At 43.4% G+C, this 15823-nt stretch overlaps 1 protein-coding gene across 2 annotated transcripts in view; it reads right to left on the bottom strand.

The window, feature by feature from the left end:
* CCDC158 (coiled-coil domain containing 158) overlaps positions 1-15823 on the bottom strand; it is a 61069-nt gene that overhangs the window by 11711 nt on the left and 33535 nt on the right. For both annotated transcript variants that reach the window (XM_075929437.2, XM_075929438.2), the window contains exons 17-22: positions 15217-15375; positions 12969-13061; positions 11080-11202; positions 4671-4834; positions 3063-3122; positions 1109-1168 (exon numbers count right to left, since the gene is read on the bottom strand). In XM_075929437.2, the coding sequence (XP_075785552.2) occupies positions 1109-1168; positions 3063-3122; positions 4671-4834; positions 11080-11202; positions 12969-13061; positions 15217-15375 (659 nt within the window). The remainder of the gene's footprint in view (positions 1-1108; positions 1169-3062; positions 3123-4670; positions 4835-11079; positions 11203-12968; positions 13062-15216; positions 15376-15823) is intronic.

The following is a 15823-nucleotide window of genomic DNA, read 5'->3' as shown; positions in this document are numbered from 1 at the left end:
TCTACTGCTAGTTATTTTCTCTTGACCTTTTGACAGCAAAAAAGGAAATCCTGAGGAAAATCTATTGCTTTGTCAGAGAAAATAAGTTGATGAATCTGGCCAGAAGGATTTACAGAGATAAAAATATAGCCTGTAATCCAGCACTGAGATTTTTTATTCAATAGCAATGTGTGGTGGATATTAGAACAGAGAAAGCAGATAACTGCATCCATCATTTCCTGGTATGTTTCAATGTATAGACTGAGAACTGATTTACTGTACTACTAATATCAACTGACGAATAAGGGGTTTGTTTTGCAAATGGGGTGGTAAGAAAGACTAAAACATGCCTTCCAACCAGTGTCTGGAAAGCTAGATCAAATCATTTTGTTATCTGATTGAATTATTCAAGTGTTTCATTTTGAAAGGAAAGTTCATTCGTTGTTTTGTCCCTCAGCTATGATTTACGGCCAGATTCCAATATCCAAAGTCATGTTGACTTGTACCATACTCCACATACTGTTCCACTTTTAAATCACCAGAACCACTTTTCAAGTAAAGTATCACTTAACATGAGGAAAAGTATTGTAATCTGGCCCTAAATGGATTCCAGAAATTTTTTTTTCATGATTTCTGGATTCTCCCAGTTTTCTGGATTTCTGTGTCTTGGTGCTAGGGTACTAATGGTCTGATTTTCAGAGAGGCAGAGCAACTGGTGATTTAAATGGGACTTGTAGCACATCCACAATTCCATCATTAGTGCTTGGCATTTTAAGTCTATAACAAGCACTGTTAGGGCCTGTTTCTGAAGCAGAATCACCATGAGAAGCTTCTCAACCACACTAACAATAATCTGTAAATAGCTTTGCAACAACTTCATACTGCCATACAGCCTGAAGTGGCACTGACTTTAATGGGGTTGAACCGGGTGTAAATCAGCACTGAATTGGCCTGATCATGTTTATTACACTGTTTCCAAGAAGTCTGAAAGCTAAAAAGCAGAAGAATAACTCAACTGAACAAAGCGGTCACCTCCTACAAACAAATAACAAAGATGAGACCAACATAAATGCCTTGATGCTATTGGGGTTACATGCAGGGAACTCAGTTAAGTCTCTTCACTTCTCACCTGCTGAAAGTATCCTGCCCCAGACTGCTTTGAGGAGTGGAATCTCTCACGGCAGTATCTCTGTATGGAAAGACATACGCCAGTTAAAACCTCTTGGAATGTTACTATCGGAATGCCGATTTCCCAGGATGTAGCAGTTTGCAGCAGTACAACATCCTGATCTGAAGACAAAGTTGCTAACATGTTATACACGTTCATCAGACCTATTAGCTATTTGAGCTACCATGCCAAAACCAGCCATGCAGCCATAGTGGCATGGGCAGCAGCTCGGGCTCAGCACCCAAGTCCAAACCTACCTGATTTTGGGTGAGTAGCCTGAACAGGGCATTCTCGGCTTTTGCTCCCAGGCTGTGGAATTCTCTTCCACGGGATATTCGCACGGCGCCAATGCTAGCGTTGTTTCGGCGTCAGGCTAAAGCCACCCTTTTTACTCGTGCTTTTATTAATGTTTGAGTCTGTATGTGTGTGTTCCTCCTCTCGATACGTTTTTAGCTGGTTATGTCCCTCTGAGGTCTCATATTTTAAATTTTTATATATATTTGTATTTTTTTTGTTTGTTCTTGTAAGCCACCTTGAATATTTTAAATAGAAAGGCGGGGTAAAAATATGTAAATAAATAAAAAATTTAAATAAACCATGGCCTGTGCAACCCCAGCCACACTTCCATTTTTAGCATGCTAGTTTGAGCAGAACTCCCATGTCTACCTGCCCATGCTGGTTCCCAACAGCAGTGTGCACTTGCTCTTAAGGGGAATTGGGATCAACTTTGCCAGTGACCTAGCAGCTATTTGTCAGCAGGTCCTGATTTGGCAACTCAATTCTACCTAGTGATCTATCTGTGAAAGGGAGAGAAAGAAACTAGTTTAGGAGAGAAGAGAACTCTGTTAGGCTATGTCTACACTAGGGCTGTGTCCAGACTCAGGGTTTTTTTCGGAAAAAGTAGCCTTTTTCCGAAAAAACGTCACCTGCGTCTAGACTGCAGCTGCGTGCTTTCGAAATTAAATCGAAAGAACGCGGCTTTTCTTTCGATGGCGGTAAACCTCATTTTACGAGGAAGAACGCCTTTTTTGAAAGTGCTCTTTCGAAAAAAGGCGTTCTTGAATGCAAACAGGGGTTTTTCAAAAGAGAGCATCCAGACTGCCTTTCGAAAAAGCGGCTTGCTTTTTCGAAAGTTCCGCTTGCAGTCTAGACGCTCTTTTTCGAAAGAGGCTTGCAGTCTAGACATAGCCTAGGAGATTATTTTTAATGTACTAAGTTTAACTTCTGGGCACCCAGTTTTAAAAATTTGAAGTTACATGTCCTCACTACAGGGAAGAATCAAATGTAGTCCAAAGCAGGCTCTGTTAATGTGGAGTAGGGATGTCAAGATGTGGTTAATTGGCTAATCAAGTAGTCGATAGAATTTTTATCGACTACTAAATTACTCAATAAGAGAAGGCAGCCTGGTTCAGTCCCAGCTCGTGCTCGGTCCGGGACCTACCCCCTTTGCGGCTCTGCAGTTTAAATGTACTAAGAGCTGGGCCACCTGCCCACAATATTAAGATCTATTATCTATAAAACAATGTTGACTGACATTAATAATGTTACTTTGTATTAGCTGAGTCCCATGTCTGCCACTCTTTTTATCTTGACAGGGATTGATGTGAGAGTAACAGGCCTATAATTACTTGGGTCATCCCTTTTATCCTTCTTAAAAATTGGCACAATAGCTTTCCTCTAGTCTTCTGGAACATCCCCATTGGTCCAAGACATTGAAAATCAACATTGATGGTTCAGTGAGCTTCTAAGCCAGCTCTTTTACACCATTTGGAAGCAAGTTATTTGGACTTGCCAATTGAAAGATGTTTAGCTTTAGTTGTTTCTACTGAACATACTCCAGAGAAGCTAGTAGGCCAATTCCTGGATTGTTTGTAAAAGTCTAGGACATTATCAGTCAAATGACACTGTTTCTTACCGGCTGTAAATATCTGGTCGCAGGCTGCATGTACCAGCAGGTTCTCTACTCACAGTGTCTCTGTATGGGAAAAATACACCACAGTTAACAATATCAAGAAAAAACACCACTATTGGGGTTGGTAGATACCTTCACTTTCTGAGGATTATTTAGTTCTAGAAAGGAATCTCCAGTCCTCATGTCAACTTTTATGGGGAAAAAAGTATCACACAAAGGCTATGTCTAGACTGCAAGCCTCTTTCGAAAGAGGCTCTTTCGAAGATACTTTCGAAAGAGCCTCTTTCGAAAGAGAGCGTCTAGACTGCACGTTGAAATTTTGAAAAAGCGGCTTGCTTTTTCGAAAGAAAGCATCCAGTGAGTCTGGATGCTCTCTTTCGAAGAAGCCCTATTTACATTGAAGAACGCCTTCTTTCGAAAGAGGAACTTTCGAAAGAAGGCGTTCTTCCTCGTGAAATGAGGTTTACCGCCATCGAAAGAAAAGCCGTGTTCTTTCGATTTAATTTTGAAAGAACGCGGCTTGAGTCTGGACGCAGGGGAAGTTTTTTCGAAAAAAGGCTACTTTTTTCGAAAAAACCCCTGAGTCTGGACACAGCCAAAGTGACAAATCTTTCCAATGAAACTGTTCTTTGCAAAATGTCAAAGATTTGTGGTCCTTTTGGTAGATATTGAAAACCATTTCTTTAACTTATGGCTGAATTAGTAACAAAAAAACAAAACAGTGGTTTATCTCACTTCCATCAGAAAGATACAACACAAACAATCATATAATCCAGACATTGGAAAATCAACACCATTAATTCCACTGTGTTCTGAAACATTCTTCTCTTGACATGACTGTGAAGACTCTCAAGAAGTTTTGATGCTGAATTACTGATGACGCTGATTTTTTTTCCTCAATCAAAACAGTCCCTCAACCAAAAAAGCATGAGAACATGATATATGGGATATATGACTGGTCTCACAAGCCCCAATTTTACATGTTGTGCGAGAATTATTTTTGAAATAAGGAATATATTCTAATTCAAAGTCATGAATGATGTTCACCTTTAGAAACTGTCTGTTTCTGGCCAGAGCATCAGGCTTTCACAAGAAATGCTGCGGGGTTGATTTGTTAGTTAACATGATCATGGACGTCATTAAGGCATGAAGAAACCATTTGCTTGTCTCCCAAATGAAAGGATACATCCGCAATACAGAAGAAGGGGGCTCACAAATTATATTAAAATCTGAAATGCTTACATGAAATGTAAATCAACAAAGCATCACTGGGGTGCAACGGATGCAGTCATTTTCTAGTTCCATCACAGCCATTGTTCTCATCATCAGCTTGTGATAGGGATTCAGTAGACAATGGAGCAGATACCTTGCCTATCTTTTTAATTTGGGCCACCATTCTCTTTCTGCACTCTTATAAATACTCTTACTCCTCTCCCAGAAAGTGGCTAATGAATTTGAGCAATATGGCCAATCTCTCCGGGTACCTGGAGTTCAGTGCTAAACCCAGGTTTCCTGTCGAGTAGCATCTTGGACTGCTCCCAGAGCATTTGGGCAGACATATTTTAGTTTCAGAAGGCTATATAAGTCCAGAGTCATTTACATGCTTCTTACATTGTGTTCCTCAAGGAAGCTAAAGGTGACTCTCGCCTGCCATCGCTGTCTTCCTTACTGAGAACCATGGAGGGAATCTCATCAATCGTACTTCTCAATTCCTGGAGAAGCCGCTTTAAATCTCGCAGTGGGTCCTCCTTCACAATGCCTGGCTTGGGTGGCATCTGAATTAAATATTCATTCATAAAAAAAAATGTAAATGGCATTTTAACTTTCCAGAGCCTATATATACTCAGCTAATGACAGACATTTCTTTTTTCCTCTTAGTTATTTAGCTCTTTTAGCTTTTTTTAATGGAAGGTATATGGAAATTTAATCAAAATACTTTATATATATATATATATATATATGACTATATTATATCCTAACATGTGCCTCTTTCAGAATATTGTAAAGAAAAAAAATGCAGCATGATTATATACACAGTACTGCATACAGAGGCAAATTTTTGCCTTCACTCAATGAAAAGTCAATTCTGTATTTATTACATTTTATTAAATTCAATATTTTCTTTTCTCCTGGTTGTGCAATGTGTGGCCCTAGGCCTTAGTGAACTCTAGTCAAACCCTGCTCAGAAGACAGAATTATTAATTTCCTCATCAGCTTTTCTCAGGTACTCCTCACTACAGTGTACGAGGCCTTGTCTACACTGAGAGATAAGGTTGAATTTATTAAAGTCAGTTTTCTAGCATCTGATTTTGTAAAGTCAAGGTGCATGTCCCCATTGTGTGTAAGAGTTTGACATAGTTTGACATAATGCATCCCCAGTGGGGTGGCTACCGTCGACTTTGAGAGCAATGCACTGTGGGTAGCTACCCTACAGTTTCTGCTGCACCTTTGCATTGTGGGTTATGCTCCCAGTGCATGCTGGGACCAAAATTGTGCAGTGGATGGTTCTGGGTACATATTGTCAGCATCCCAGAATGCACTCACCCCTCCCTCCCCAGCCCGCTTGAGAGGAAAGACAGTGTCCAGTAACCATGCTACACAATCACATCATAAGCATCCAGGAACCCAGCCCTGCAATCAGCCACGGTGCCAACTTTGCCCTCATATCTATACAAGCAAATTCATCACTGGAGCCAACAACATAAGCTATCAAATCAGAGGATCATTCAACTGCACATCTATGCCATCAAATGCCAGCAATGCCCCACTTTAATATATATTGGACAAACTGGACAGTACCTACGAGAAAGAATTAATGGACACAAATCAGATATACGTAAAGGGAACATATAGAAATCTGTTGGAGAGTACTTCAGTCTACCCAATCACACTTTAAAAGATTTCCAGGTGGCTGTCTTGTCCAAACCAATTCTACAAGTCAAATACACAGAGAGGTGTTAGAATTACAATTCATCCAGAAGTTCAATTCTCACACTGATGGCCTCCATCGAGATGAGGGATGGCTGGGACATTATCAACCTAACATTCAATGAAGGTGCAAACAGCTCTTTGTCTGTGTAGATTCTTGCGTTAGTACTCTTCCTAGCTATTGCTATCCTTTGATCAGCTTCTTTTTAACTATCCAATCTTCAGGTGCTTATAGATGACCAGTTCTGCCTACTTGTTTTTCCCTTTGATATTTTTATACCCTCTGCTCCTTGTTTCCCACCCCCCCCCCCTCCTTTTTTTTCCTTCCCCACTCTCCCTTCTCCTCTATTTATTTTGGGTCTGCACATCCTATATTCAAAACTCGGGTCATCCGAAGAAGTGGGCTGTGCCCAGGAAAGCTCATGATACCATCTATATATTTTGTTAGTCTATAAAGTGCTACCAGACCATTTGTTGTTTTTTAAGTTTAATAAAGAGACCGTTGCTCAGAAATCATGCTTTTTTATTTAGGGAACACAGGGAAGTAGGGGCAGAAAAGGAATTCAGGACAGAGCTTTGGGAGGGGGGAAGAGAAGGGAAAGTGGCGTATTATAATCCCCCTGTGCAGAAATCACAGGTGTGAGGAGGACAGCCTTTTGCCCTAGGATGCATGTGTGGGGTTGTGTGAGGTTTCCCTTGATTCCCTTGCAGCGTTCCAGGGCCCCTAGAAGAGGAGGCTATGGAATCTGGGTAGGAGGGAGTGTGGATGCCTGTGCATGTGGCTGTGCAGGAAGTCTGCCATGTGGGTCATCACATCTGCCATAATAGCCAAGACTTTCCTGGTTCTTCATTTCGGGCTCCCTGCTTGCTCTCCTGTCCTCACGCTCTGTTCGCATCTCTTGCAGCAGCACATTCTTCCACTCACTTAACTGCTCTCTGTCCAAGTGGGTGGACTGATTTGCTCCTTGAACATGTCATCCCCAGTGTGTTTTCACCTCTGGCTTTGTGCTAGCTGGACAGCTGGAGGAGCCAGGGAGCCTGCAGCACATGTGCTGCCGCACCCACTGTCATGAAAAATGAAGGGCAGACTTTACAGGAGATGAACGGTCGAGTGTAAAACCTAATCTCTGAGCCTAAAGGGAGGTCTGTCTCAATGCCATAGGAATGTGTTATGTTCAAGGCCACAGTTATGCATTTAAGCACCCATTATGCAGCAGGTATCCCAAAGGGATCCTAGGGGAGGAGCTGGACTTGTTTTGGTGGCAGGCATGGTAAAGGACAGGTTGGGACTCGAGCCTACAGGGTGGATGGGGTCTGGTGTGGTGACAAGGCTGGGCAGGGGCTCAGGCAGTGACCGAAAGTTCAGCACCCCTATTTGCTGGGAGAATGCAACTTTCCCTTCCTGCAGGTGTATGTGGGCAGGATAGGGGAGGAGGTCCAGGTGGTGTGGACTCACGTGGACACTGAGGAGCCTCTGGGTGGAAGGGGGGCTGGGTGTGAGGGCATGGCAGGGGCTCAAGCCATGCTTCATTGGGGATGAGCAAAAGGAGGTTTACTGCTGAGGCATCAGTTAATAGGTTTCCCTACTTCATCCAGGTTGCCACGTGCAATATCAGTCTTCTCCAAATTGCACAGAGTGATTGGGAGTGGATGCTGACTGAATGTGGCCAGAAACCAGACCGTATGCTGCAATGCTTTGTGTTGCAGTGATACCAGAGCACTTCCTGCTGGCTTGACGTGGAGGCATGGAAAGGTGTCCTACCGCGGAGAATGGAATAAGGCATGCCTCCCCATTCTCCTCCTTCCACTCTTCCTCATCCACACTGTCCCCCACGCTGCTGCCCGAGATGTGTCTTGGGAGGAATCCACAAACTGGCTTGGGAAACTGGTCAGGTCCCCCTCTAGGATTCCATGACACTGTTCTTAAAATTGGCATGTTTGCGGTGATGACCCAGACCATCCATTTGCCTCCCTTGTCCTCTGGTACACCTGCCTCGGCTCCTTTATTTTCACGTGGCACTGCTGGGAATCCCTGGCCTATCCTTTCTCATCCATGCCCTTTGCAATCTTGATATAGATATCTGTGTTTCTTTTGCTGGGTTGTAGTTCTGTGAGAACAGATTCTTCTCTCCATACAGCAATGAGGTCCAGGATCTCCCGCCTGCTCCATGCTGGTGCTTGTTTGCAACCCTGGGAATTCATGGAACTCATGGGTCAGGTGTGCTGCGCTCAGGTGTGCAACCTGCTCTGAGGTCTGCTTGCCACACTGGCCACACCTGAAATGAAATTCAAATTTTCCCGTGGATTTTCCTGTGCACCTGGAGAGCAGTAGAGTTGAAAGTCCTGGCCAGAGTGGTCACAGCAGGACACCGTGGGTCACCTCCCAGAGGCCAAAACATCAACTTCCACAGCGCTGTGTCTGCACTACCCTAAAGTGGACCAGGCAAGGTCAAATTTACTGTTACTCCTTGTGAAAAGCGGGAGTACTTAAATCAACTTTAACGGCCCTTAAAGTCAATAGAATAGGCTTGGTGGTGTGGACTCACTGTTTAGAAAATCAACCTAATGTGGTTAAGTTTGACCTAAACTTCCAGTGCAGACCAGGCCTGAGTGTTCACCAATATGAATGAATGTATTATCACAACACTCCCGTAAGATGGGGGGCTGGTATTACTTCCATGTTACACACAGTGAGCAGTGGTAAAGGGACTTCAAGGTCAAAAGCTTCCTCTAATTATAGTGTTTATTCTGAGACCCCTACGATCAGATTTTTCAGATTATTTAGCATTGTATAGAACTGTGTATATTGGAAGCCCAAACCCCATTGACTTCAGCTGCAGCTATAATGCTCAGCAATTCTGCAAACCAAGACTCCCGGGGCTCAAGTCAGGCACTATGAAAATGAGGAACATGCTATTAGTGGGCTTGTGCTTCCCAAAGAGAAGGTTGCCAGAGTTCTTTTCAACATGGGCGCAACAGTGCATTTTTCTTTAGCCTCAATGGCTAAACTATTTTGGCTGTAAAGGATTTTTTCCCCTTAAGTCAGCTTGAAACAGACCTGATACAAAAATATTCAGCCTAAATGGTTACAATTTGGTGAAATTATAAGCCTCTAATAATAGAAGATTATCATGTGAAGTGTCACACAATCTTACTAGTGCTGCCAGCCTGCTTAGAATGGCTACGTCTACACTACAATTACACGCCCAACAGCTGGCCTATGTCAGCTGGCGAGGGCTCAGGGGGCTATTGCAGTGTAGATATTTGGGCTTGGGTGGAGCCTGAGCTCTGGGACTCTGCGGGAGCATTAGGGGGACAAAGTACCAGAGCTTGGGCACAAGCTTGAGTCTGGACATATAAACTGCACTTAAACAGCCCCTTAGGCAGAATCAATTGGCACCGATCTGCAGAGGTTTTTAATTGCAGTGTAGACATACTCAGAAAGGCCAACTGCATGCTGTCTATGACTCCATTGATTTTACTGGAGCCAACTGATTAAACTTGGTTCACATGCTTTCTATACAGAAGAAGGGGCATGTTAGCAAGTGAAGTTGGTAAATAAAACTTTTTTAGTGAATGGCTGCAAGTGATAGAAGGCTAAACTTTGGTCAAAGCTTATTTCGAATTTTCCATCTGCTCTCGGTTCTGAGAAAACTCAGTCGGAAGGAGGTAGCAGTTTCTGCAATCATTCAACGGACAGAGCAAACAGACAATTCATAGGCTAGAGTATACAAACACGCCTTAGCCACAAAATTATAATCCTGTAATGATGTTTTCTCAGCTGCGTGAAAGGGAAACTAGCCCTGATGTAGAGTGATCAAACCATTTCTTTTCTGAAAAACAATAAAAACCTTTTGCACTTGAGCTACTAAAGTGGGGGCATTAGTGTTTTAAAGTTAAATGTCAGCATTTGTTTTACACTGGACCGGGCAAAGATAAAGTGGAATATACTGTAAATAGATAGGGTCCAATTCTGGCCTCACCAGGCCACATCCTCTAGGCACCGGTGCCTGCTACCCACTCCCATAAATCTGTGGACTTGGACAGTATAGCTCCTATAGGAGCTGTGCTATTGGGGTTCCCCTGAGCCACAGCTGTCTCCGTAGGAAATGTGAATGTCCAAGGCAAGCAAGACAGAAAAAATTACTGCAGACTTTCTTGGCAGTACCTCCTATTTCCCCATGGCTAGGTGGATTTCTCTGTGACTTTTGGGCCCTCCCAGCATATGAAAGTAGTTGGGCATGAAGGGGACATGCCAGGTGCAGATTCAGAGAGTTGCTCAAGGCCTTAGTTAAGTGCAATTCCTACTGAGATCAGTGGAACGGTGTGAGGACAGAATTGGTCCTTCAGTACATATTTACTGATTAAAAAATAAAGTGTGCACATAGCAACTGATAAACCCACACTCTGCTGTGTTTTAATGTGTATGAGCTTGATCCAATTGCTGCCAAAGGTAATGCAGACTCCCATTTACCTGGGTAGGAGAAGGGTCATGTCCTTTATGGAGAATCCTATAAAAACTGCTCAGAAAATAATGGAGAATTATTTTCTGCACAAGTTGTAGGTTAAATCCATGATTTAGGTGTATTTAAAAAGAAGGGAGGAAGATTACATAATCTAATATTAATACAAAACCTGCCAAACGAAAAGGAAAAAAATAGAGAATGCCAGTATAGGGAGAAACATTTTAAACATTCTTTTGCAGAATTTGCAGTCCAAATACTTCAGGATTTACCGGTGCATGAGAACCAGAAAACACAATTGGCTGGACGCTGGAAATCGTATTAATCTTTTTTGCATTGTTTGTGCTGAGTTACAACAGAAAGGGAGAAAAGTGGTGTTAGTGAAAGAAGTAAGGATATTTGTTTTAAAAAGTTAGCTAGTTTTTATTGTCCAGCTGCTTTTAAGATGGTCTTAGCTTAATAAAAAGAAAACAAAGAAGTCCAGAATATAAGAGAAATTCTAGGAAATTAGTTAATCCTGATAGGGAAGAATCTTCTTTTGAAAAACTCCAAATGCAAATGACATCTGTTTTTGAACTTCAGCACAACTCGTCGTCATGCCAACTTCACAGTCTAGAGCAGATACTCACGTGCGGAATGAAGCCTGCAAAGGCTTGGGATGGTGGCACAGTTGAGTGGGGATGAGAAAGTGGCAGTATGTGGCGTGGCTTTCCAGAAGTGGAACCTGATGTATATCCTGGGCCCTGTAGCTCCTGAAGAAAAACAGGAGTCATGTGCAAGCAGAAAGAATGGTGACAGATGAAACACTTGGGACATGGATTGTCTTTGTTAGGTGCTTTTTACGGTGTGTTGCACAATGGGACCGTTGTCCAAGATTCTCAAAAGTGACCCATTTAGCCCCATTAATCACACTGAAAACGCTTCCAGCAATTTGCTTTGTGCTCACAATTCCATGCACTGCTGTGGTGCTTCCATCTGTTGTCTAGCTGGGAACCACTCAGGGATAACAATTCTTAGGAGCTGCCACAGGGTGGCTCATCCCTTAAAGCAGGGGTGAGGAGCCTTTTTTGGGTCGGGGGGGAGGGGGGCTGCTGACCCATAGAAAAATCAGTTGGGAGCCACACAAAATTGAGAAGCAAAATGAGAAGCTCCTGACAGAGAATGAAAAAGACACTTCCCACATTCCCCTCACACACCAGAGCTTAGGGGGGCCCACCCTAGTAGATTCTGTGTGCTCCAGCCCTGTGGCTGGGTGGCAGGGAGGTTGGAGCACCAGTGCAGACTCTCCAATGTGGGGGAGGGGGGAGATCCCTGAATCTTGGGGGCCATATCCAGGTAAGCTGGGGTTGCATCTGGCCCCTGACCTGAGATTCCCCACCCCTGCCTTAAAGGCTGGGGATGAGCCAGGTCTGATTATAGAAAGTGATACCCCTGAGAGAGAACAGGGTGATTGCTGCAGGAGGGGGAGCACAGCATAGCATAGCGAAATTGCAGAGTATGTGAAGGCCTCCTGTGGGGATGACCCTGAGATGAAGGGAGCTGTGAAGGGAGAGAATTCCAGAGACTGGGCAGCTTGTGTGGAGAAACTTGGATGGAGTTTGGGCCTGCAGCTACAGGCCAGTACTGGAAGGTTAAACTCCAACTAGGATGAGCTGGGAAGATGGGTTGTGAGAACAAACAGGGACAGAATAAGAGCTCTGGCTAGGAGAGAAGACACCAGAGTTTAATATAGACTCTTATGTAGTGAAGGGCTCTATTTGGGGACTCTGGCATGGTTAAAAATTATTTCTGATATCAAAGTGGTCATAGGCAGGGGTAATATAGAAAGAGATTGTTTCTGCTACTATGTCAGCCCTAGGCAGGAGTGATGTTAACCTGGAAAAGCATCATCCTCTTATTAAGCCAGCCCTTATTATGCCAGGGTGTGGTCACATCCCTATGAAAGTTGTGTGCAGTTCTTACAGGCTTGCAGATGAGGGCTAACGGGAGAAGTGTGCCTGTGAAGTGATGCATAGTCAAGACAGGGAAATCAGCATTTGGTTGACTTGCTACAAAAAAAATTGCCCCAAATGTTAATGTCAAGTTAAATAGCATTACTGTTCTGGGTGTATTATTACATTTTATATATAATTCAATAAAACTCTCCAATTCTAATTTACCTGAAGCTGTCAGAATATTTCAGGAGTATCACAGGGCTTAACTCGAAATAAGCTACGCAAATTGAGCTACGTCAATTGCATATCTTATTTTGAAATAGCTTATTTGGAGCGTCTACACAGCATTTATTTTGAAATAGAGCACTCTTCCTCCGACTTCCCTTATTCTCATACAATGCGGGGTACAGGAGTTGGAGTAAGAAGTCTCCAGCTTGACAGTATTTTGACACTATTTCGAAATAACTGCCTGCTGTGCAGACATGGACTAAGTTATTTCGGAATAGCACTAGACAGTATTAAAACTGGAATCAAGATGAAGTGCCTATACTTTTCATTCCACATATTAGCTATAAAGAACTTACTTTTACATCCAAAGTGTGTTGTAGTTTGAAGCGCATAGCTTCTTGCTCCTGACATTGTATTATGCACTGACATTCTGCAAATTGCATAGATGCCTGCAAGAGAGAATATGAGATTTTAATTAACCTTTTTTTTTGTGTTCTATTAAATGTTTTAAATCCTTTCTTTCTATTAAGAATACGGGGACATACCAAGACACTTTTTATTTGTACAGAGCCACCAGTGTGGTAGGTGCTTTCTAGAAATAAAAGACCAGATGCTGGCCCTGCAGAGTTTCCAAAGACTGCTGAATTGCCATAGGACCATAGTAACAATGATACCCACACAACAATCTTAGCGAAAGGTGGTATTCCTGTTGGAAAGAATCCTGAACACCTCCGGGATTTGGTAATTCAAGTGTATTAACAGGGCAAATCCTCCTCAGGCTTTGAAGTGGGCGAGGGGGTAGAGTTAGTGACTTGTTTGAATCTCCACGCTTAAATAATACAACTTGTTAAATAAATTGTTTATAGTAGCAAAATGTGGGCAGATATGATAATATGGATCCTGGTGTGGTTTTTTGTTTGTTTTTTAATCGGTAGCAGGCAAGTAAGCAACAGGAGCTGGAGAAGTTTCTGAGCCCAAGCTCTATAGTGGCGGGGAGGGACCTTTTTTGGATCGGGGGGCCACTGACCCACAGAAAAATCAGTCGGGGGCCACACACAAGTGAGAAGCAAAAAAACAAAATCCCCTCACTGATGTGGCCCCTGAGAAGGAGAAAGACACCCCCCACATTCCCCTTGCACGCCAGAGCCTAGAAGGGCCCAACCTTGTTGATTTTGTTTGCTCCAGCCCTGTGATGGGACAGCAGGGTGGCCAGAGTGCCTGCACTAGTTCCGCAATGGAAGGGGGGGGGCCCTGAGCCTCGGGGGATCCAGGAAAGCCAGTGGCCATATCCAGACCCCAGGCCTGATGTTCCCCACCCCTGCTCTACAGTGAGGCAGAGAGAGATGGGGAAGCTCTAGGAAGGGTGTTTTCATTATTCTAATAAATTTCCTTGTTCAGTGTTAGAAGAAACTGAGGTTCTTTGTGTTGTTCTTTACCATGGCCACATGGCAAACAGGGAGCTGATTCTCTGTGTTCACTGAAGAACAGTGAAGTGTGTTCATACCCATAAATAGCTGCCTCTTATTTGCATGGTAGTTTCCATTTCAACCTTCAACTCAGAAATAATTTATGAGCAGCAGGTTGATCAATTACATTGGATGATGTCTACACAGTGGAGGCACTCCAGGGCAGGTAAGATAGCGCCGATCTATCTTGTCTGACCATCTGTGTGATCTTTACCCACTGCTTTAAATAGGCTCTGACTCTGTTTACAGTTAGTTTTTACCCACTCGCTTTCAGACAGCACCAGTCTCCCCTGTGCCTACGCCTTTGTTAGTTGGCTGTATTATTAATGTATATTCTGTTACACCCAACAAAGCTGTGCTAAAAACATTAACAATGCCTGTAGTGTCAGCTGTGAGTCTGATCCATCTTCCCCACTCTCGCAATTGGTCAACAAAATGTTTGTCATTCATAGGTATTTATCACCCCCCATCCAATGACAAAAGTTTTGCCTTGGTAATTGTAAATATGAACGCTGCTTTGTCGGCAGGAGCTTTCTTCTGCTGACAAAGCGAAAGCCACTTGTGGGGGCTAGAAGTATTTTGTCTGCACAAGTGCTGACAAATGGCATTCACATGTGCTGACTTTTAGCAAGGGGGCTGTGTCGTCACAGCCTTGTTGCTAAAAGCCTATAGTGTACACAGCTGTAGTCTCCCTAGGGATGTGACCTAGGATAGGAGGGGATTGTGATCTGGGGCAGGAGATCTGGGAGGAGGTATAGATGCAAGAGGGGGGCATAGGGTTTGGGTATGTTGATGGGGGGAGGCAAAGGTTGGGGAAAGAAGGGGCTGGGGTGCCAGAGGCAGGCTCTGGCCAGGAGACTTACCAGCCAGGAACCAAACCAGCCTGCCTGCCTGTAGAGCTAAAGCTTGAAGAGCTTAAAATGTTTCTCAGCCTGTCTGCCCTACACCTGCACAGCCATGTGCTTGTGTGAATAACTCCCTCCCTCCCTAGGTGCCTCATCCTAATCACCCTGACAGCCACCTTGTCTCTGTCTCCTCTGTCAACCCCACTGGTTCCTTACTGCAGCATGGATAAAAATGCCAATCCCCTTTCTTCATAGGAAGTAGTACAAAAAAGTCTGATGGTACCAAGAGCTACCTTATCCAGAGCTGCCTCCATGTTAGCAATCTTTTCTTTCAAGCGGCGATCCTGTGACCTTAGGATCTCCAGTTCTCCAGCCATCTTGTTATTTTCTGTTGCAATGCAACTCAGTTCTTGGCTTAGCTTATTTTTCTCTTCTTTCAGATAATGCTTCTCCTGCATTTGTAGAGATACAGACCAACATGAATATGAGATTACTAACGTTATACACATCTCTTTTCAATAAGATTAGTGATTTGAAGTAGTTTATAGTGTTCACAATTTTCAGTGAATCTTTCCAGAAGCTCAGTTATTGTACTTAGAAACAGGAGTTTTCACAAGAGGAAAATGACCCCTCAGAGTTTGGCTGTCACCCCCCAGAACCTTGAACCATTTCAAATCAGAAATTTGAAGTTTTGAGAGTACATGCTCCACAGTTCACTTTTATAAGCTCTTCCATTGCCCAATACCAAAGAAAAACCTGTCAAACTCCACACAGCTGACTAGATCTAAAGCTAGCAGAGGAGGCTGAACTGCTGTGACCACTTCTACGTGATTATCCAGTCAACTCTACTAAATCACTTATGTGTCTTGGAATCACTAGAGAGAGCTTCACTATTAAGAA

Source organism: Pelodiscus sinensis, chromosome 4 (genome assembly GCF_052426305.1).
Source record: "Pelodiscus sinensis isolate ZL-2025 chromosome 4, ASM5242630v1, whole genome shotgun sequence".
Taxonomy (NCBI): domain Eukaryota; kingdom Metazoa; phylum Chordata; order Testudines; family Trionychidae; genus Pelodiscus; species Pelodiscus sinensis.
This window is presented reverse-complemented; position numbering and strand designations above follow the sequence as displayed.